Consider the following 22,553-nt stretch of genomic DNA (forward strand, 5'->3'; position numbering starts at 1 on the left):
AGATCTGATATTTTCACAATTTCTGCCCCTAATATTTAATTTATCATTTTAAAAGTATTAAAAAGTCCTTAAATTGTCTCTTTAGAAATGTGCAGATAGCCTCTGTATACTGTTGAGTGGAAAAACAATGTTTCACATTAAGCTAAACATTTGGGACCACCCAAGATCATTTGGAGACCCCTCTAGGGGTCCCATAGTTGAACCACTGACTTATAAGGGGAGTATGGAGACCCCTCTAGGGGTCCCATAGTTGAACCACTGACTTATAAGGGGAGTATATGAGGCTGGATCCGTCTGGAACACTGCACTAGGCTCTCGCCAGCTCTGTAGCTCTCCACACTTGAACAGTTGTGTCCTTAAATTCAATTATAATAATTAACCCCTGTATATACGGGCAATAGTTTTACATGACTTTGTGTACACAGCCAACAGTTTTACATGAACATGTTCAGGCTTTAGTACTGTACTGTCTCGTGTAGCCCAACAGAGCCCATCACAGCACAACACGGCCCACCAGAGCCCAATACAGCCTACCAGAGCCCAATAGACTCCAGCAAACCTAAGTCCAGCCCAGTCCTGCCCAATAGGAGTATAGACCAGGGAAGGGGGGTAGTTAGATGACTGCACCAGACTCCACCAGGCTGCTCCATGCTCCAGCCAGCTCTGTAGATCCTGTGTACACGGCACTCCTAACTCGAAAGGTCAAGGAAAAGGGTCGTTTTAGGCGTCAAAACAGGCCCTTTGTCCTTAAAATGAATAAAAAAATCAAAAAAATATGTTTTGTTTCAGGCAGGACACACGTTTCATATTTGAAGCATGCCCGATCTGATGGAATGGGTTTCGTGTCTCTCCGACACTTTGAACCCTTTACGATTGCGAAAAAGACACCGAAACCCGGATTTTTGTCCTTAAAATCAATAAAAAAATCTAAAAAAATCTGTTTGTTTTACGCAGGAAACACTTTTCATATTTGAAGGATGCCTGATCCGATGGAATGGGTTTCGTGTCTCTCCGACACTTTGAACCCTTTATGATTGCGAAAAAGACACGAAATTTGCACGCCACCAACACGATTACACATTCTTTCGGATAAAAGACACTTATTCTGACTTACTTTTTGACGCTGAATCCAACAAACCCGGTCTCGTGTCTCTACGACACTCCTAACTCGAAAGGTCAAGGAAAAAGCCACTGTGTACACAGGCAATAGTTTTACATGACTTTGTGTACACGGCCAATAGTTTTACATGAACATGTCTAGGCTTTAGTACTGTACTGCCTCGTATAGCCCAACAGAGCCCAGCACAGAACAGCACAGCCCACCAGAGCCCAATACAGCCCCCCAGAGCCCAACAGAGTCCAGCAAACCTAAGTCCAGCCCAGTCCTGCCGAGTAGGAGTATAGACCGGGGAAAGGGGGTAGTTAGATGACTCCACCAGGCCATTACTGTCCAGATCTGGCTTGAATAGGCCAGACCAGGGTAGACAGGACTGCACCAGACTCCACCAGGCTGCTCCAGCCAGCTCTGTAGATCCTTGCACATGCGATTAACCACTGTGTACACGGGCAATAGTTTTAAGTTTTACATGAACCCTCAGAGGGACACTGTGGGCTTATCAAGTGGTCCATGGCCGGTTCTCAAAGTGAGGTCGGGGGCCCACAGTGTCCCTCTGAGGGGACACGGCACAGACCGTGTACACGAAGGGCAGGAGCAAGTGTTCAAGTCCCATAGAATCTATGGGAAATGTACACAGGTGTGTACAAAGTCACCAGTAGTTTTACATGAACCCTCAGAGGGACACTGTGGGCTTATCAAGTGGTCCATGGTCGGTTCTCAAAGTGAGGTCGAGGGACCCTCAGAGGGACACCGTGGGCTTATCAAGTGGTCCATGGTCGGTTCTCAAAGTGAGGTCGGGGGACCCTCAGAGGGACACTGGGCTTATCAAGTGGGAGCACAAAGTTGGTGAGGGGGGTACTAGCTATAGTAGGATGATCAGGCTTGTCGAGGCCAAAGGGTGTACTAGAGTCTTAATAGGCACCATTAGGTTGTTCTAGGCCGTTGTCTGCCCTTTAGCTGCTCACACAATTGAGACCAAACACTGTGTACAGGAGCCTTAGTTTGTGTGTACATGACCAATAGTTTTAAATGGATATTTCTAGTCCATCGCACACCGCTGCCTTGTGCACCCTTGGTTGGTTCGTCTTTGTTTGGGAAGGAGGGACTTTGAGGATGTACCTCACTTTGAGAACCGACCATGGACCACTTGATAAGCCCACAGTGTCCCTCTGAGGGTCCCCCGATCTCACTTTGAGAACCGACCATGGACCACTTGATAAGCCCACGGTGTCCCTCTGAGGGTCCCTCGACCTCACTTTGAGAACCGACCATGGACCACTTGATAAGCCCACAGTGTCCCTCTGAGGGTCCCCCGACCTCACTTTGAGAACCGACCATGGACCACTTGATAAGCCGACAGTGTCCCTCTGAGGGTCCCCCGACCTCACTTTGAGAACCGACCATGGACCACTTGATAAGCCCACAGTGTCCTTCTGAGGGTCCCCGACCTCACTTTGAGAACCGACCATGGACCACTTGATAAGCCCACAGTGTCCCTCTGAGGGTTCATGTAAAACTACTGGTGACTTTGTACACGCCTGTGTACATTTCCCATAGATTCTATGGGACTTGAACACTTGCTCCTGCCCTTCGTGTACACAATCTGTGCCGTGTCCCCTCAGAGGGACATTGTGGGCCCCCCGACCTCACTTTGAGAACCGGCCATGGACCACTTGATAAGCCCACAGTGTCCCTCTGAGGGTCCCCCGACCTCACTTTGAGAACCGACCATGGACCACTTGATAAGCCCACAGTGTCCCTCTGAGGGTTCATGTAAAACTACTGGTGACTTTGTACACGCCTGTGTACATTTCCCATAGATTCTATGGGACTTGAACACTTGCTCCTGCCCTTCGTGTACACGGTCTGTGCCGTGTCCCCTCAGAGGGACACTGTGGGCCCCCGACCTCACTTTGAGAACCGAACATGGACCACTTGATAAGCCCACAGTGTCCCTCTGAGGGTCCCCCGACCTCACTTTGAGGACCGACCATGGACTACTTGATAAGCCCACAGTGTCCCTCTGAGGGTCCCCGACCTCACTTTGAGAACCGACCATGGACCACTTGATAAGCCCACAGTGTCCCTCTGAGGGTTCATGTAAAACTACTGGTGACTTTGTACACGCCTGTGTACATTTCCCATAGATTCTATGGGACTTGAACACTTGCTCCTGCCCTTCGTGTACACGGTCTGTGCCGTGTCCCCTCAGAGGGACACTGTGGGCCCCCCGACCTCACTTTGAGAACCGGCCATGGACCACTTGATAAGCCCACAGTGTCCCTCTGAGGGTTCATGTAAAACTTAAAACTATTGCCCGTGTACACAGTGGTTAATCGCATGTGCAAGGATCTACAGAGCTGGCTGGAGCAGCCTGGTGGAGTCTGGTGCAGTCCTGTCTACCCTGGTCTGGCCTATTCAAGCCAGATCTGGACAGTAATGGCCTGGTGGAGTCATCTAACTACCCCCTTTCCCCGGTCTATACTCCTACTCGGCAGGACTGGGCTGGACTTAGGTTTGCTGGACTCTGTTGGGCTCTGGGGGGCTGTATTGGGCTCTGGTGGGCTGTGCTGTTCTGTGCTGGGCTCTGTTGGGCTATACGAGGCAGTACAGTACTAAAGCCTAGACATGTTCATGTAAAACTATTGGCTGTGTACACAAAGTCATGTAAAACTATTGCCCGTATATACAGGGGTTAATTATTATAATTGAATTTAAGGACACAACTGTGTGGAGAGCTACAGAGCTGGCGAGAGCCTAGTGCAGTGTTCCAGACGGATCCAGCCTCATATACTCCCCTTATAAGTCAGTGGTTCAACTATGGGACCCCTAGAGGGGTCTCCATACTCCCCTTATAAGTCAGTGGTTCAACTATGGGACCCCTAGAGGGGTCTCCAAATGATCTTGGGTGGTCCCAAATGTTTAGCTTAATGTGAAACATTGTTTTTCCACTCAACAGTATACAGAGGCTATCTGCACATTTCTAAAGAGACAATTTAAGGACTTTTTAATACTTTTAAAATGATAAATTAAATATTAGGGGCAGAAATTGTGAAAATATCAGATCTACATGCTCACGCCGCCTTGCGTTGTGAGGTGTTGTGAGCATGTAGATCTGCTATTTTCACAAGGCCGTGTTTTACAAAATGTAACGCCTCAACTCTTTGTCCAAACAGTGAGGCATTGTGAGCTTGAAGATTAGCTATTTTCGCCATCTGTTGGAACCAAGTCAAATAAATGCAAGGCCTACAATTCTCTGTCTGTCTGTCTGTCTGTCTGTCTGTCTGTCTGTCTGTCTGTCTGTCTGTCTGTCTATCTGGCAATATCCTCAGGGTGTCCAGTCAAAACACCACAAAACTGACATTCAAGGAGTAGTTCACCCCCAAAATGACTTATTTTTTCAATGTATTACTCACGCCATGGAGACTTGAGTTCAATAGAAAAAAAGTCACTTTGGGGGTGAACTACTCCTTTAATGAAATGTTTTTCTTCTCTTCACCCACACCAAATGATCACCACTCTGTTTTGTTACACACGTGTGGTTCTAAAGATGAAAGAAAAATGCAGGGCATTCACAATCCGGCTAATTAAACAACAAACAAATTGGAATTATCAGAAATATTAGTTAGTCGCACGCATACTGTACCAACAAAACACAGTAAGTCCAAATGGAAAACAAATACACTTGCACTGATCTGAAACATTCTCTCCCAGTGAACTTGACTGACCAGGGAACAAAGACAGACTGGTGCCACTCATCAAGCAGAAGCCACTGATCAAAAGAAGGCACTAATTGACCACACCTGGCTTGGTGGCCTGAGTGGTGTAGTATAGTGTGTTGACAGCAAGGCTTATGCAGGACAACCTACTCTGTCCCTGGCATGTGCAAGGTGCTTGTAGATCTGTGAGGTGCTTGTAGATCTGCTGTATTGGGTTTTTTAACTAGTTTGAAGTGTTGGTGCCGTGCTGTGACAGCTTGAAGCAGGGATGGCTCCCCACAAACCCAATTGTGATGAAAAATATTTATGAAATAAATAAATGAAATATATATATATATATATATATATATATATATATATATATATATATATATATGTATATATATATATATATATATATATATATATATATATATATATGTGTGTGTGTGTGTGTGTGTGTGTGTGTGTGTGTGTGTGTGTGTGTGTGAAAGACAACTGACTTTTATGTAAACCATACTATATGGACAGTTTGTTCTGCATGTCACTATGCTGGAAAGTGTCCTAATCGGGAGATAAGCCCTGGGGGTCCCTGGAGGGGTGGAGGTTGTGGATTGGCAGGCAAGGAGTGTGTGTGCAAAGTTTGGCATTGAGTAATATGCTGGCTGTGTACACATGTTCACAGCGGCGTCAGTTCAGGAAAGGCTAAGGTATGGCAACATGACTGGTGTCTTGCAAGACACCAATCATGTTGCCATACCTTAGCAACAGGCACGATGAAAAGTACATTTAATTATTTCCCCCCTGTAGCCAAGGTATGGCAGCTGCCATAGCTTGCCATACCCAATTGACGCCCCTGCATGTTCACCTCCAGTAGGTTGGGAAAGTAGCCTGCCACCCTGTGGAAATAGGCTTGAACTGCAAGATAGGACCCTAAAACAAATAAAATGGAATAAAAAAGCATCCGTAAGACGGATGGGCGAACAAGTGGTGTCCATACGTAGATGGGGTCCCAGAGGACATGTAGAGCCCACCCCCTTATTTTTCACGCCCCCAGGGAACACACAGCGGGGTTTGGAAATTTGTCGTGTACACCAGCCCTAGGACCTCGGCTTCGTGGACCGATTTAACGATAGGGGTAATAATAATAGTAATAATAATTGTTATTTTATGTTTTGGTTACCAGCATACATTTCTGTTTTGTTTCAGTGTGGGAGCGTCCCCTGCACCTAGCTGTCTGTCTATGAGAAGTGACAGGTCCATGGGTATCCCTATCAACTTTAGAGAATCTGTAATGTAAGTTACACCATTAGTGTGTTTTGTGTTAAAGGATGTCATTGTCTATACACAGGTTCAGACATACAGTAGTATATAGTACATCAAACCTTTAGATTGTGTTATGTTACATTATACATTATATTCAGACCAATTTCAACCATTAATATTGATGACTGACATCTGTCAATCAATGATGAAACTCACTTCCAAATGAAGTTGACACTAGACTACGGTACTCTGTGTAGAATGTCATACAAAGATGCTTTTCAAATAAACGCAGCTAAACATTCATGTATGTTATCTCATTTTCTCTCTCACACCATCTATCTCTCTTGACTCTCCTCTCTCAGTGAGTTCAGCTCCATTCTGTTGACCTCAGTCTGCTTCAGGTGCAGTTTGTGTTCTTCCATTCTGACGAATCCTGTCTCCATTCCCTGTGGACACAGTTACTGCAATCATTGCATCAATAATTACTGGTCCCAGCCAAGCCCAACTGGGGACTATGCATGTCCCCAGTGTATGACCAGCAACTCAACCCGTCCTGTACTCTCCGTTAACCTAGCGTTGGACTGGACACTGCAGGCTCTCCAGGAGACCAGCTTTAGCCCAGCCTGTCCCACTCTGCCACAGGCTGGACCAGGAGATGTAGCTTGTGATATCTGCTCTGGCCTCAAGCTCCGAGCCGTCAAGACCTGTGTGACGTGTAGCGCCTCCTACTGTGAGAGTCATGTCAGGCAACACTACACTGACCCAGCACTGCAGAAACACACCATGGACCAGGTCAATGAAGACACCAAACTCTCACAGTGGGAGAGGAACTCTGTGAAAATGGAGGACATCAAAGAGGTGAAAGTTATGTTTGTACACACCTGTGGTCATTAGGACTTAAATGTCTGAACGGAGAATTGCTGTAGCTTAGTCTATTATTTAGATCAAATGCTTATCTAAATAAGCCTTGTCATCATTATTGTAGGAATCGTTTGAGGATAGTGAGTCTGAAGAGCATCAGGAGGTTGAAAGTAAGAGGATGAAGATGGACGTTGAAAAAGAAAAGACGTTCCAACATGGCAGCCTGAAGAATGTCTCCACACATCTACAACCTCTACAGGAGGAAGGTTGAACCTGATGTATTGAGAAAACGTTGTATTGTCTCTCCTTAGTGTCAGTGTCTCATATCTCTTCTACATCAAGCTTTCTCAAACTTTTTCTGCTCGAAACCAAAAATATACATGTGGTGTCTCCCTGCAGGATCCAAACATAGATTTTTCTAATTATTTCACACAAATCATGCCAGCTATTAATTAATTAATTAATTATGTAGCTTCTGCCAGCGTTTTCAGTGTTTTTACTGTATTTTCCAAGGGCGATCGCAAGTGCGTATGTGCGTGTGTTTTTGCGTGTGCGCTGTGTCTTTGTGGACATGATCCTCAATGTGGTGTAAATTGTCCATCCTGTTGTTGTAGGCTTGTAGCTCCGCCCAGTCTCCACTAAAAAGTGTGTGAATGGACTATGGGCGCTGTGGAAACAGAACCAGAGGAAAGCTTATTTTTTCTGCAGAATAAGAATTGATCCTATGGAGAAGTGCTTTTTTCATTTCCGGGTTACCTCTGCAATGCTTTCGTCTCCTAGCAACCGAGGATCGCTCTTACAGTAGAGAACGGCGATAGTAATAAGCTAGTTTTTGAGCGGTGGTCACACCGTCTCCATAGCGTGGCCGTGTGTGTAGGTATGTTTGTTTGTTAGTTAGTTTGTTTGTATGTGGGTGGGTGGGTCTGTATGTAGCCTCAAGCCTGTGTAGTACCTTTTCTGACCACACATGTTAAGGGAGGGGCGCTGTTGTCCAGGCCACACACACACACACACACACACACACACACACACACACACACACACACACACACACACACACACACACACACACACACACACACACACACACACACACACACACACACACGGGGGGGGGGGGGGAGAACCACCGCTCAGTTCACACGGGTGTGATTTTTTTGTTGTTGCTGACGTCACAGCGCGCCTCTACTGTACTTTACTGTACTGCACTGTCTGTCTCCCCTTTCTGCACTATGAAAACCGGGACATCACCTTACGTGAACATTTATTTTATTACTAAATCTATGTAAATAAAAATTATATTACCTCTCAGATATCTTAGTTTTAGCAACATTGTTCATGCCAAGTAGTTTAGTTTATGCTTATTTGTTGAAATTATTAAAATCACTGCTGGGCAGTTGAAGTCTGGATTCCAGCCAGGGAGGAGGGAGATGAAGACAGACACTTACTAGTGGTGGTGCTCACTGACCATGACAAGTGAGTTGCGGTGCTGTCATATAGTGATTTTGATCATTATAATGAATAAGCTTAAACAAACTAGTTCACATGAACAATATCAATGTAATTAAGATATCCGATTGGGTACATATTTTATATGAACAGAATTACAATTATAATACATTTTATGTTGAGGCCACTTCCTCATTTTCCACCGTGGTAATGTGAGCAGCGGTAAAATGAGTCCCAGGCAGAGAGAGCTCTCGGACTCTTTTCAGACTGTTTACTGTATCATAATGTACATTTTCGGGGCTTGACATGACACCTTTAAGAACTCAGTTAAAAGCCCAAATGATCCTAATGTTGCTCCCCCTCTGGTCCTCTCTGTGTCCAGGTGATAATCCAATGGGAGGAGGTGGGGCCTCTCCTCAGAGTCAACAGGCCAGCCTGCTACAGGACACCATGATGCATGACAACGTCAACAGCCAGGGGTGAGAGCATGGACACATTTTGGATCAGACACATCACATCTGATCCAAAATGCTGCGGCACGACTGGTCTTCAACCAGACAAAATTCACACAAAGTCTCCCCCCTTCTCCGCTCCCTCCACTGGCTCCCGGTTGCTGCCCGCACAGATTAAAAAACACTAATGTTGGCCTTCAAAGCAGCCAAAGGTACGGCTCCTCCATACCTCCAAAGCCTGATCGATCCCTACAACCCCACCCGTTCACTCAGATCAGGTAACACAGGGATGCTGACAGAACCCTCACTAAAAACCAGAGGACAAAAATCCACTCGTCCTAGACAATTTTCCCTCCTGGCCCGCAAACTGTAGAATAAACTCCACATCGCACTTAGAACAACAGACTCACTCCCTAGCTTCCACCGTGGTTTGAAGACTCACCTCTTCAGACTCCACCTTAGCCCATAGCACTTACCGTAGCATACCGGTAGCACTCGCCTGCCCTCAATGACTAGGGGGCGGCAGTGGCTCAGGGGTAGAGAAACCGCCATTAGAACATGGAGGGTTCCCGAAGGGTTCCCAATTCGATCCCAAGTTCCCCCAGAGTTAGTGTCGAAGAGTCCTTGGGCAAGACTCTGAAGTCTGAACCCCTAGTTGCTCCCGGGCAGCAGGTTGGTGCCTTGCATGGTTTCCTCTGCCATCAGTGTATGAACGTGTGTGTGAATGGTTGAATGTAATGCACAATTTATGTAAATCGCCTTGGATAAAGGCGCTATATAAATGTACCATTTACAATTTTAAAGCTATACTGTGAAAGTTGCTAAACTAGTGGTCAGTAGCGGTATTGCTTTTTTCAGACGTTTTTCGCCCGGAGTCGCCGCCGATCACCGCCGCAAACCACCGCGACCGATACAAATCCGTAGAGGGGGGGAACGTAATTTTCTTACCAGGATTTGGGGAGTAAGAGGTTAATAATCCTTCACCATCGTAAACACTGGTTGCTGAGGGAGGCTACTTCCTGAAGAGACGGCAGACACGCTGTGATTGGCCGGTAGTGTATCATGTGTGTATGATCCGCGATGTGATTGGCTAACGTATAAACAAGGTAAACAGATGATGCAGATGACGTAATTTTGCCGCGAAATTCTACCCCCCTCACGGCTCATAGAAAACATATAAAGAGAAGGCTTTAGAAGCTGAAAATAACGGAGTGGGTGTTCTAAAACCTTAGCGATTTAACAGTTAGGACAATTTTAAGATTTGTTTTATAAAAAAAGTTACATAGTATAACTTTAACATACATGAAAATTTGCATTTCTTTTTTTTTTATATAGCATTTTCTAACCCACTGTTTTCCTTGAAAACTATTACTCAGCCTCTGTAGCTGCTAGTAACAACATTCCAAAAACTATTTGATAGCTTGCCTTACACCTTTGGCTTTCATAGAAAGATTTCAGGAAAAAAATCTAATATTTTTCCAAAAACTACTGTAGGCTACTATATACTGTACCTACTGTAATACACAACAATGTGTTCCTGGCCTGAGGGGTAAAAGCACACAAATTGTCTTTTGCTAAAAAGTTTGGGAAATGTTGAGATGGAGAATACACACACACACACACACACACACACACACACACACACACACACACACACACACACACACACACACACACACACACACACACACACACACACACACACACACACACACACACACACACACACACACACACACACACACACACACTAGCGCTACAAAGGATGCATTTATTTTTGTTTTATTTCTCCCTGGCTCATTTCTCTCTAGCTGGCTCAGGCTGATGAACGATGGGCTGGGTTCAATACTGATGGCCATCCCTCCCTCTGCCCCGGGCACGAGGAAGAGATGGCATGAGGACATGACACTGGACATGAGAACCCACCTGGTGATCAAACTGTAAGGGACAGGGATACTATATCACTATATAATATAGCCACAGTGGTTTACATGGTTGTCCTCTAACACCACACCTCTATCACTTCTCACCCACAGTGTCCAGGACATCTTTCCTATTACAGATCCCGCCACCCTTACAGCCAGACGGATGGAGAACTTGGTGGCCTATGCCAGGAAGGTGGAGGGAGACATGTATGAATCGGCCAACAGTAGAGTAAGCAACATTATGAGATAACCTCTAATATTAATAATCACTGACATAAAGACATTTGTTGTAATAGGTCTTTTGGAGGTGTCACAGGCCAATGAGTGAATGAAGAGTACCATAATGTTTGATGTGATGTTGACAAATTCAGTAAAGGTGAGATGGTTGTTGAACCCTCCCAGGTTAACTCTTCTGTAAATCTTGTTGTTATCTTGTGAACAGGACTTGTGTGTTGTTTTCCCTGGCTGCTGCTTATGATTTCTTTAGGAGGACAAACATGTCACAAACATTCTTAACGCTTTCCAATGCTGTAAAATGTGTAGAATAAAATATAACATTTCAACATTTCTGTCGACGAAGATTTGCGTCATAGCCTGCGACACACGTTTCTTTCAGCTCAGCGTGGTGCCAAGCAGGTGGCTGTTGCAATCAAACCGGCGGGTGTGTGATGGGCCATGGATCCCAAATTTCTTTATTTAGATAATTTCATCAATGCAACGAAACATAATAGATTAATATTGTAATGGAAGTTTAACTTAAAGCACCATCGCACAGCAGAGTAGTCACGTGGTGCGTCATTCTCTCCAGCAGGAGAGAATGATGAAACATTCACATAAACAAACATTTAATCATGAATGCTCATTATGTATTTGTAGCCTACTTAGTCATTTTGATAGTAGGCTAATATAGCTAATATAGACACTTACAGCATGTGTTGCCTTCATTATAAGGCTTATATAAGGCTTTTAATTTTTTTGCCGCTCCAGACAGATTTTTTTCTTTTTTTGTCCAATATGGCTCTTTCAACATTTTGGGTTACTGACCCCTCTGTCTGGGGCAAGGACAGAAACACAAAACATGTCCCCAAGATTCTTAAAGTAATTCTTTATTATAGGATGGTGGTATACCTGCTGGGCCTTGGGCCTGACGCACCTCCAACGGTGCCGATGGAAGACTATGCATGGCAGGGGCGTCCACTTCCCTGAGCCAGGCCTAAACCTGACCGCATACCATAAAAGGCGTTGTGCTGCAGGGTCTTCAGCTGGGGACCACCATTCACCAATGTTTCGCCCCTTAGCCCAGAACATTTCCTGGTGGCGGGGCAGTGTACAGGGACGTCTCCCTGACACTCCCTGCAGCACAACTTATTTAGATGTTCCCCCCCAAGTCTTGTCTCGTCGCCTCAGCCAGCGCCAGTGGCTTGCCTTCTCTGCTTCCTCTGTGAGTTCCTTAGTGGCTTTGCCCAGTCTGGCTCCCCGTAGCCCCACATCTTTGAGCAATCGTGACGTGGAGCTGCCAACAAAACCCCTGGCTCCCACCTCCACCGGGTATGTCCTCGCAGTCTAACCGCTTTCTCTGCACTCTGCCACCAGGTCCGCATATTTCGCCATCTTCCTCTCATAGGCAGCCTCCAGTCCCTCCTCCCATGGCACTGTCAATTCAACCAGCAACACTGTCTTCACCGCTGCTGACCACAGTACCACGTCAGGTCTTAAGGTGGTGGTACAGATTTCCTGTGGGAACCGGAGCTGTCTACCCAGGTCCACTTCCATCTTCCACTCCGCCCCTGGTGTTAACAGTTTGGAGGGTGGTGGTCTCTTACTGGAGTGTTCTGCAGGTTTTCCCTGCCTATGGAAGTGGATCCCCTTGATGGACTCTGGTTATTCGCCTCCAGACGACTTTTCTCCAGTACCTCTGCCAGCTTCCTGAGCACTTGGTCGTGTCGCCACGTGAGTCGACCTGTGTCTGTTTTACATCCTGACAGGACATGCTGGAGTGAGGCATTGATGGTCCCACAGAGGTCACAGGCTTGCTCTGTTCCAAACCACTGATGGAGATTTCAGGGGCTCGGGAGCGTGTAGTAGGTCGCTCTAATGAGAAAACTGAGTCGAGCTTGTGGCAGTTTCCAGAAGTCTGCCCAGTTGATTGCTCGACTTGCGACACCTTCCCAGTTGGCCCACCGCCCCTGCTGCCCCTGTGCCACAGACTTCACTCTGAGCTCCTCCTGTTCCACTCTGGTGATCTCGGCAACAACAAGGTCCTTCCTCTCCTTCTTGTTTGCCTTGGACCATAGAGCGGGTGGGGTGCTCCATCCAAGGCCTGCCCGCCCTATTTGGACCTTCCCACAACCTCCTGATGTTGCAGTCTGCCCATCACCTTCTGCACCTCCTCCTCAGCCGTCCATTTCCTTCCAGGGCGGAGTCCCTTAGTTCCATCACTAGTCTTGACTTCTCCTGCCTGTAGCCCAGGGTGATGGATTTCAGGGGTAGCTGTAGTGAGTTCCAACCGTATAGGCCAGCTGCTGAGAAACACTGTGGTAGCCCGAGCCATTTGCGGATGAAGGAGTTGGCTTTTGCCTCCATCCGGCTTATGGCTGTTGAGGTGACTTCACACATTTTCAGAGGCCACATCACCCTTGGGTACAGGGTGAAGTGATAACACCACACCTTGAGCTTTCTGGGTAGCTGGCTTGAATTGATCTTTGCCAGGCCTTCTGACAGCTGCTGAAGGATGGTTTTCCCCATATCCTTGTCTGAGAGATCAGATGTATAATAGTCTTCCCAGGCTTCGGAGGGGCTGGTCCACGATGAGAGGTATGTCTTCCCCGCCGATGGTGAAGGCAACTCTGTAATTTCTCTCCCCTTTCCTCAACGAGAGGCTCCTGGATTTCTGAGGCTTGAACTTCATCCTTGCCCAGGTGATCAGCTCGTCCAACCTCTTTAGCAGCCTGATTGATTGATTGATTGAAGGCTTTATTAGAAGTTTGCATAGGAAAATGTACAGATTCATGACGGTACAGTTCACTGGTACAAGGTCTACTAAAAGGAGATCCATGAAAAGACTAAGCTTATTTCAACAGGAAACCATTTAAGTATCTCATATAACATTGAATGACAGACAAATAGAACACAGTACTATGCAGTAGATATGTAAAGAAAAAGGGGAAAAAAAAGAAAAGAAAACAGTAAATCTAAACAAACAGTAAGTATATACAAGGAATATACAGTAAATCTAAACAGACAGTAAGTATGTACAAGGAATATACAAGTATACAAGTATATACAAGGAAGGGGCAGGGAGGGTAGGGTTGGGCTAGGTTTTTTACCAGTTGCGAACGGCTGCTGCCTGTAAGTGGTTTTTCAGGGCAATTTTAAAGGATGCTAGTGATCCACACTCCTTTATGGCCTTCGGTAAGGCATTCCACATTTTTGTGGTATAGCAGAAGAACGAGTTCGACCCTTTCTTTGAGTTGACTCTGGGTTGAACGTGATCTGTGGCACTGCCTCTGGTGTTGTAATTATGGACATCCTTAACGTTTATAAAGTATTTTGACAGGTACTTGGGTATCATAGTGGTGTAGTGTATCTTGTACACCAGGCCCATTGCAAGTTGCTGTACTCTGTCATCTACTCTGAGCCACCCCACTCTTAACTGGTGAGTAGTGGTGAGGTGAGTCTGATAGGGAAGGTTAAGCAGGACCCTAATTAGTTTATTTTGGGCTGTTTGGAGTTTAGTTTTAAGGGCTTGTGGGGCGTCACGATACCATACGTGGACTCCGTAGTCAAAGAGGGGCTGGATTATTGCACCAGCTATGGTCTTCAGTGTGTTGAAGTTGACCATTGGGGCGATCCTCTGTAGGAAACGAGTTCGTTGGTTGATTTTTTGTATTACTTTTGAAGTCATCTTTTCGCTGGAAAGATTAGCTTCAAGGATACATCCTAAGTAAGAGATTTCGTTTTTTCGTGTTATGACCTTGTCACCCACTTTGATTGTGAAGTCATCTACCTTTTTGAGGTTATGATTTGATCCAAAGAGGATGGACTCGGTTTTTCCCAGGTGAATTGATAATTTGTTGTCGTTAAGCCATGTGCAGATCTTACTCAGTTCAGAGTTAAGTGTCTTTTCAACCTGCAAGTGGTCCTTGCCCGAGACTAGGAGAGCCGAGTCATCCGCGAACAGGAACAGGTTGCAGTCGCAAGCAGATGCCATGTCGTTCACGTATATTAGGAACAACAGAGGTCCCAGTATGCTACCTTGAGGAACACCACAGCTTACTGGGAGGGGGGGGGACAGGGTTCCGTTAATCTCCACCACCTGTTCCCTCCCCACCAGGTAAGATTGCATCCAGCTCACTGCTGCGCTGTCAAGACCGATGGCTTTTAGTTTCTCAATCAGAATAGCATGATCCACGGTGTCAAATGCCTTCTGGAGGTCCATCATGACCATGCCACTATATTTGCCCTGATCCGCTTCGCGTTTGATTTGGTCAGTCAAATAGAGAAGGCATGTGTCAGTGGAATGGGATTTTCTGAATCCAGATTGGAACTCGTAAATCAGATTATTCTCATCGAGATATCTTGCAATCTGTTCGTAGACTATTTTCTCCATGACTTTGGATATGGAGCTAAGAATGGAAACGGGGCGGTAGTTTCCAGGGTCTAGTTTGCTACCTTTTTTGTGCAGGGGGGTTACTTTTGCTAGTTTGAAGTCCTGGGGGACATGACCCTGTTCGATGGAAAGGTTAATTATGTGGGTAATGATTGGAGCAATGGTGGCGGCTGAATCTCTGAGAAATCTAGCTGGGATTATATCAAGGCCAGTGGCCTTGTGCTGAGGTAGGGCGCTCAATTTTTTAAACACTTCATCAGTTGTCACTGTGGAAAGTTTAAAGCTGTCTTTTTTGACGCCCAGTTTTTTGTAGAATTTTTTAACAAATTCTTCACCATACCGCCCAGATGGGGCGACCAGTCTTTCGACCAGTGAACGGGCTGTGGTGGTAAAGGTTTTGTTAAGATGGGTAGCCACTTCACCTTTGTCAGAAATGAGAGCGGCGTCCGTTTTGATGTTTATGTTGTGGCATATGGTTTTTGATTTTAAGCCTAATTGGTTGTTAAGCAACTTCCATAGGTCTCGTGGTTTGTTTTTGTATTCATCGATTTTGTCGTCGATGTAGTTTTTTTTGGCGGATCTAACTAGGGCGGTTGTCTGGTTTCTAAGTTTCTTGCATTGAGCAGTAAGATGTTCAACGTGGATTTTGAGGCCAGGGTTGAATTTTTTACTGAGCTTTTTGCAGCACTTTCGTTTTTCATCGTATTTTTTGTCTCTGAGTTTAGCTGATTCTGCAATATCTGAGTTATACCATGGCTCTTGGCGGGTTTTAACCCTGGTGGTATTCAAGGGGGCCACGTCGTCTAGAGCATTGGTCAATTTGGTTTTAAAACCACACCATGCTTCTTCGACATCTGTACACTGCAGCTCTGGGGAAAAGTCTACACCCGCTAGTTTGAGATTAAAAGCCTCACTGGAGTAGTTCTTCAGGCTTCTAGCAACGACAGTTCTGTGGCCACTAGCCTTGGGTTTGTGTATTTTTCGGGTAGAGTAGATCATATAATGATCACTAAGACCGCATACAATAGCCCCGCTAGCGGTGACTTTGGACTTGTCAGTGGTTGCGACGAGATCTATGAGGGTTTGAGAGTGCTCTGTCACCCTGGTGGGTACTGTGACAAGCTGAGTGAGGCTGTACTGATTGCATAACACATCAAAGGACTTGAACATGGGTGCTTCTTTACGCAAAACATCCACATTCCAGTCGCCCAAAATGTGATACTCAGTACCGTCCACCTTTGCTAAGCTCTCATCAAACAGCTCAAAGAAATCATTCTGATCAGGTGGTCTATAGACAGCGCAAATTAGTATGTTTTTTGCATGTTCAAAGATTACCTCAATCCATACAGTTTCAAGTGAACTGTGGTGTAAGTCTGGACGGGGGATAAAATTGACATCATTATGTACATACATGCAAACTCCGCCTCCATACCTGTTTCTATCATTCCTGATTACAGTATAGTTGGCAATTTCAATGCTAGCATCCGTAAACGAGTCATCAAGTTTAGTTTCAGAGAAGGATAAAATCTTTGCCTTACCGTCATGAAACATTCCCTTAATTTGCTCCAGTTTTTTGGGATTCAAGCTATTGATGTTTAAGTGGACTAGATGAAGTCCTGGTTTTGCAAAAACAACAGAGTGCATGTTCTCTGTAGTGATCGAGCCATCGTCGGAGCTGGGGGGCTCTTTGTCTACGACCGAGACAGGAAAGTTTGTCGTGGGGGGAGGTGGTCATCATAGTCCGGTTGTAGTTGAGACTGAAGTGGGGGAGCGGTGGGGGTGGGGGTGGTGGGGAGGTCAGGTTCCTTTGTTGACTGAGAGCTCAAACAGGAGGAGATCCATGACTTTTCGACGGCACGGGGGGTCGGTGTCGCGACGCAGACAGCTTCAAAGCCAAGATATGCCGCCAGCCACGACTGATCACGATCCCTGGGGGGTGGCGGGACCAGCGGGGGGGCATCCGGCTCGACGGTCATCTCCGGCGATCCAGCGGCCGCTAGCTGGGCACCAGCATCCTCGGTGACGGGGGGGGGGGCCGGGACATCCAGGTCAACGTCGGCGCTGTTGTTATCGGGCGGCGGCTCGGAAACCACGGCCGCGAGCTGGTTGTTATCGGGCGGCGGCTCGACAACCACGGCCGCGAGCTGGTCACGAGTAGCCTCGATGTTGGAGCTTTGCTGTAGAGAGCCGGGTGGGCAGCCATAGCACTCGTCACCAGTAGAACCCGTATCGATGTTTCCTCCGCTGGGGTTCTTTGTCTCCGAAAGCAGCTGTAGTTCTCTCGTGAGACGGGCGGCAGCTTGCCGAGTGACCACCGGACCTGGATTAACCTCAATATCACCAGAAAGAAGCAGGATAAAGTAAATGATGGACCGTCTGTCCATTCTGCCAATCTGGGGCTTGTTCTTAGTCAGCAGCAGCGTCCCAAGGACAGTCAGTTTACCGAAGCCGAGATGTTTTGGCTCCGACCCGACGTGGAGGAAAAAAAACACTGCGTGATTCCTCTCCATCCCGCACATAATTCTCCGTATATACAATTATGAGCGTTCCGTGGTGAACTGAGACACGAGTCGGCAAACCATACAAGAAACAATAGGAAAAAAAGAAGAAAAAGTATCCCTCCTTTCCATTGTCCCTGGATTCTAGCTTGGTGGGACGGAGCGAACGAAAAAAATGCGACCGCTCACGTTGACTGCTGCTCGGTTCTCTGCGTTGCACCCACTTCCTGGATGTGCATGGGGCAGTTCGTAACAGGCAAGTGATGTCATCCATATAGCTCCTTGGGGGGGGAAGCCTCCGACCTGCAGGCAGTCGGACACCCACCACCTGCCGGGCCCCGATCAGTATCCCCTCAAAGGCTGCTACGAAGAGGATGGGGGAGATGGAACGTCCCATTGCAATCCCTACTTCTAGTTGTTGCCTTGATGTTGTCTGGGATGTAGAATAATTCAAGGGCATATGCTATCAGCTGGTGTGGCACTGACCCATAGGCATTGGCTAGATCCAGCCATATGACATGCAGATCTTTCTTCTCCCTCTTAGTGGTCTGAATCTGTTCCCAAATCATTGAAGCATGCTCTACACAGCCAGGGAAACCAGGAACTCTGGCTTTTTGGCAGCTGGTGTCAATGTAGCCGTTTTCCATTAGGTAGGTGGTCATCCTTATTGCCATCACAGAGAAGAATAGTTTCCCCTCCACGTTCAGTAGTGCTATGCTTCTGAATTGCTCGATGGTCTTGGCATTCTGTTGTTTGGAAATAGAGACTGCCACTGCCCTTTGCCACTCAGATGGTATGCTCTTCTTAGTCCAGGTGACTCTTATCAGGGTACATAGGAGCCTCAGCACTCCTGGGCAGTTCTTATATAGCTTGTACGGTATTCCGTTTGGACCTGGTGCTGATGCAGATCTTGCCCGCTGGACCACCTGTGTGACCTCACCGAGTTTGGGTGGTGATGTGTCAAACCGGGTGAGCCTAGGGGCTTGTTCCTTGCTGGGTCACTGTATTGAGCGCGGATGTATTCCTCCAGTTCTTCTTTGGAGACATCCAGAGTTACAATTGTCTTCTCCTCAAGGAGCCCTTGTGAATGCTGAAATGGATTCCTGAAGAAGCTTGATCTTTCCTTTTCTTTCCTTTTTCTCCGTCTTCTTTTGCATTCTGCCCTCCGTTAGCAAGACATACTACTGTATGTAACCTTTTAGATAAATTAATTAATTGATATTTGATATGCTCTGGTATATTTTTCACATAAATGTGTTTTTTAGACATTTTGACAAACAACATAGGCAATGGAAATGTATATACGGTACGTAGTTAGAACAAATACTGTGGCAATACTACGGCAGTATGACTTTAACTTAGATCTTTTTCCTGCTGTACTCCACTCTACTAATTGTCTTTCCCCTCCTCTCCCCTGCCCTACTCTCCTATCTTACCCCTTCCCCCCCTGCTTAGGCAGAGTACTACAACTACCTGAAGGAGATGGAGGAGAAAAGGAGGGCCAAGCCACAGAAGCAGGGCCTGTGGCTGCAGGGCCCCTCCGGGACGGGTCAACCCCCCACAGGACGACCACCAAGTGAGTGAGACATGCTGCACATTGTCTCCACAGAGTGGTTCATCCAGCACCTGTATGAACCATGGGAGGAAACAAAAAACGTCCCTAAGAAGTGACTGTTGAACTTGATGTTGGAGTAGTTGATATCTGCGCTGCTTTAAATCAAACAGTCGTAAAATCTTCCTTTCTGCTTGTTTTCAGACGGTCGCCTCTCTGACCCAACATTGGTGAGACCCCCAGGACCCAACCCGATGGTCAACAGGATGCAGGGTCCAGGTAAGAGATTCATTTTACGTCAGGTCTTACTCATGTTGGCTGTGTAGCCATTTGACAAGATCCATTTGATCCTCTGGGCCCACGAGTTCAAAGATGTTACGTGTACGTGCGAAAGGCCTTTTTTCCTCTTGCCTAGAAAAGGGACCATAGGGTAATGCTATGACCATTAATTGAATACACTGTTCTAAGAGGTAGAGAAGTGTACACTGCAAAAATATATAAAACGTATGTTTATGATGAAACACAATGTTTACCCTCCAGTGGGTACAACCTGAACAAGATAAAGGTGACCTCATAAAACATTCTGATGTGAAAGAATGTATTGGTGAATGTAAACAAACAGCTGTGATAGGAAGTAGAACGGAGGTGGTTCCGTTCACTTGTTACCGGTCTATCTGGCTGTGCGCCACCTAGCTACCTGGCAAGCACACTACAACATTTTCAATCACTGTTGTGTTAGATTAGATGTAGGCCTATTTGAGAGTGCAGAAGCATAATTGCTTGGATGCATGTAACATTAAAGTGCATCAACGTGCATCAGCTGGACACCTACACTTTCCAAAAAAAACCTTGAATATGATAGAAGACATGATGAATTATTACTGTGGTTATTGTAATCTCACATTTCATATCATACACCAATAGCTTTCACCAGCAAAATAAATATTTAAAAAGATATTGCAAAATTGCTTCAGACAAAGACTCCCGAGAGAGAGTCTACCAGAGTTCGGACTTTTTTTAGCGGTTGTAAGTTGCAATAGCTTGGCTGGCATCATCAATACAGACAGTAGACCTTGAGACTGTTCATAAGTTAATTTAGTAGTTTCCTTTCATCTTTTCTGAGTGTTGTTAGTAACTTGCGTTTCCATCTGTGTCCTGCAGTCTCATCCCCACAAGAGGACAGACCAGAAGATAGACAACAACAGACAGCAGGTAAGAACAGTAAACCCTGCCACGTTGCTACTATAGTTTAATTAGTGTGGTTGCTATAGGCAACCACACTATTATCTATCTATAAATGCGAAAAGTCTCTGCGTGCGTGCGTGCGTGTCTGTCTGTAATCCGCGTATCTCGAGAACCGTTCGTCCCACCTGCTTCAGATTCGGCATGCGCGTTCCCCGCCGACTCGCGGTTTTCCGAAACCGACGCAAAACGTTCGGAATCTCCTTAATAGCTGATTGCTGACATCAGGCTGTTCCGGAGGAAATCGGCGCAAGCGCTGACTCATTGTGACATCACTTCATAAAAGGCTCTGACATCACGTACACCACATGAGTCAATGGGCATAAATGGACACAGGCAAATAGATGGTCAAAACGGGTCCGATGACAACAGGTATAATGGGGTTTGCATTAAAGGGGGAACTGGCACTGTGTCTGCAACACAGTCGGAGGCACAGACAGATACAGAGATCTCCATAATGGACATAAAGGGACACAGACAAACAGATACAGAGATCTCCATGGGCATAAAATGGATGCAGACAGACAGATACAGATATCTCCATATATTAGCATAAATGGAAACAGGCAAACAGATGGTCAATACGGGTCCTTCAGAGATCTCCATATATGGGCATAAAATGGACGCAGACAGACAGATAACTCCATATATGGGCATAAATGGACACAGGCAAACACTTCATAAAAGGCTCTGACATCACGTACACCACATGAGTCAATGGGCATAAATGGACACAGACAAACAGATGGTCAAAACGGGTCCTATGACAACAGGTATAATGAGGTTTGCATTAAAGGGGGAACCGGCACTGTGTCTGCAACACAGTCGGAGGCACAGACAGATACAGAGATCTCCATAATGGGCATAAAGGGACACAGACAAACAGATACAGAGATCTCCATATATGGTCATAAAATGGATACAGACAGACAGATACAGATATCTCCATATATGAGCATAAATGGACACAGGCAAACAGATGGTCAATACGGGTTCTACAGAGATCTCCATATATGGGCATAAAATGGACGCAGACAGACATAACTCCATATATGGGCATAAATGGACACAGGCAAACAGATGGTCAAAACGGGTCCTACAGAGATCTCCATATATGGGCATAAAATGGATGTAGACAGACAGATATCTCCATAAATGGCAATGACAACAGGTGTAATGGGGTTTGCATTAAAGGGCGGGCCATTCATTCCCTATTTACATTGTTCCCGAGTTGGCCAGGGCGCCGACTAGTGTTGTAGTGCTAAATTTGGAAGTGTGAGCACGCACCGATGCACGCACGCACGCGCCGACGCGCGCCAATGTGCACGCGCATTGCGTGACGTTTTAAAACGGGTCTGCGCGCGGCGGCAGAAATAGACAGATAGATACCTTTATTATCCCAAGGGGGGAAATCAGTTGCCCAGAGGCAGCAAAGCAGTATAAGGTTATTTACAAAGTTACAGAGAAGTAAGAAAAAGATAAAAGAAAAACAAGAACAGAGTACAGTAAAGAGCAAGGTACATCAAGAGAGTGAACAAATAATATATAAATATATAGGCCTATATAAATATATACAGTGTCCTTAAGCACAACTATCAAAATAGTACAGTGTCCAAATCAAAAGTGACCATAGGAGTCAATGCTAGTTAGTGCAACAAAATAAAAGAAATAGCCTTGATATAGACCAGTGGTTCTCATTCTCAACCAATAATTTGATGACCAGATCACCAGCTAAACCATGCAAAATAGCTGCACAACTGATATTTCCAATTCATTAATCCATTCTCAAATATTCTATTACCATCTGCTGTGTCAATCATACTCATTTCAGCACGGCAGGCGAGCCTATTTCAACCAATTGCTGGGTCAGAACGACTTGTAATA

General features: G+C 46.0%; 1 protein-coding gene across 12 annotated transcripts in view; it reads left to right on the forward strand.

Annotated features, from left to right (window-relative positions):
* The window catches only part of LOC308293413 (uncharacterized protein), a 116,460-nt gene that overhangs the window by 77,645 nt on the left and 16,262 nt on the right, over positions 1-22,553 (forward strand). For 9 of the 12 annotated variants that reach the window (XM_080735916.1, XM_080735917.1, XM_080735920.1 and 6 more), the window contains 9 exons: positions 6,025-6,111; positions 6,444-6,939; positions 7,067-7,208; positions 8,774-8,870; positions 10,655-10,783; positions 10,880-10,997; positions 19,331-19,451; positions 19,632-19,706; positions 20,589-20,639. In XM_080735916.1, the coding sequence (XP_080592042.1) occupies positions 6,025-6,111; positions 6,444-6,939; positions 7,067-7,208; positions 8,774-8,870; positions 10,655-10,783; positions 10,880-10,997; positions 19,331-19,451; positions 19,632-19,706; positions 20,589-20,639 (1,316 nt within the window). The remainder of the gene's footprint in view (positions 1-6,024; positions 6,112-6,443; positions 6,940-7,066; positions 7,209-8,773; positions 8,871-10,654; positions 10,784-10,879; positions 10,998-19,330; positions 19,452-19,631; positions 19,707-20,588; positions 20,640-22,553) is intronic. The other 3 variants (XM_080735911.1, XM_080735915.1, XM_080735918.1) reach the window with 1 other exon arrangement.

Source organism: Nannobrachium achirus (assembly GCF_963921795.1).
Source record: "Nannobrachium achirus genome assembly, chromosome: 10".
NCBI lineage: Eukaryota > Metazoa > Chordata > Actinopteri > Myctophiformes > Myctophidae > Nannobrachium > Nannobrachium achirus.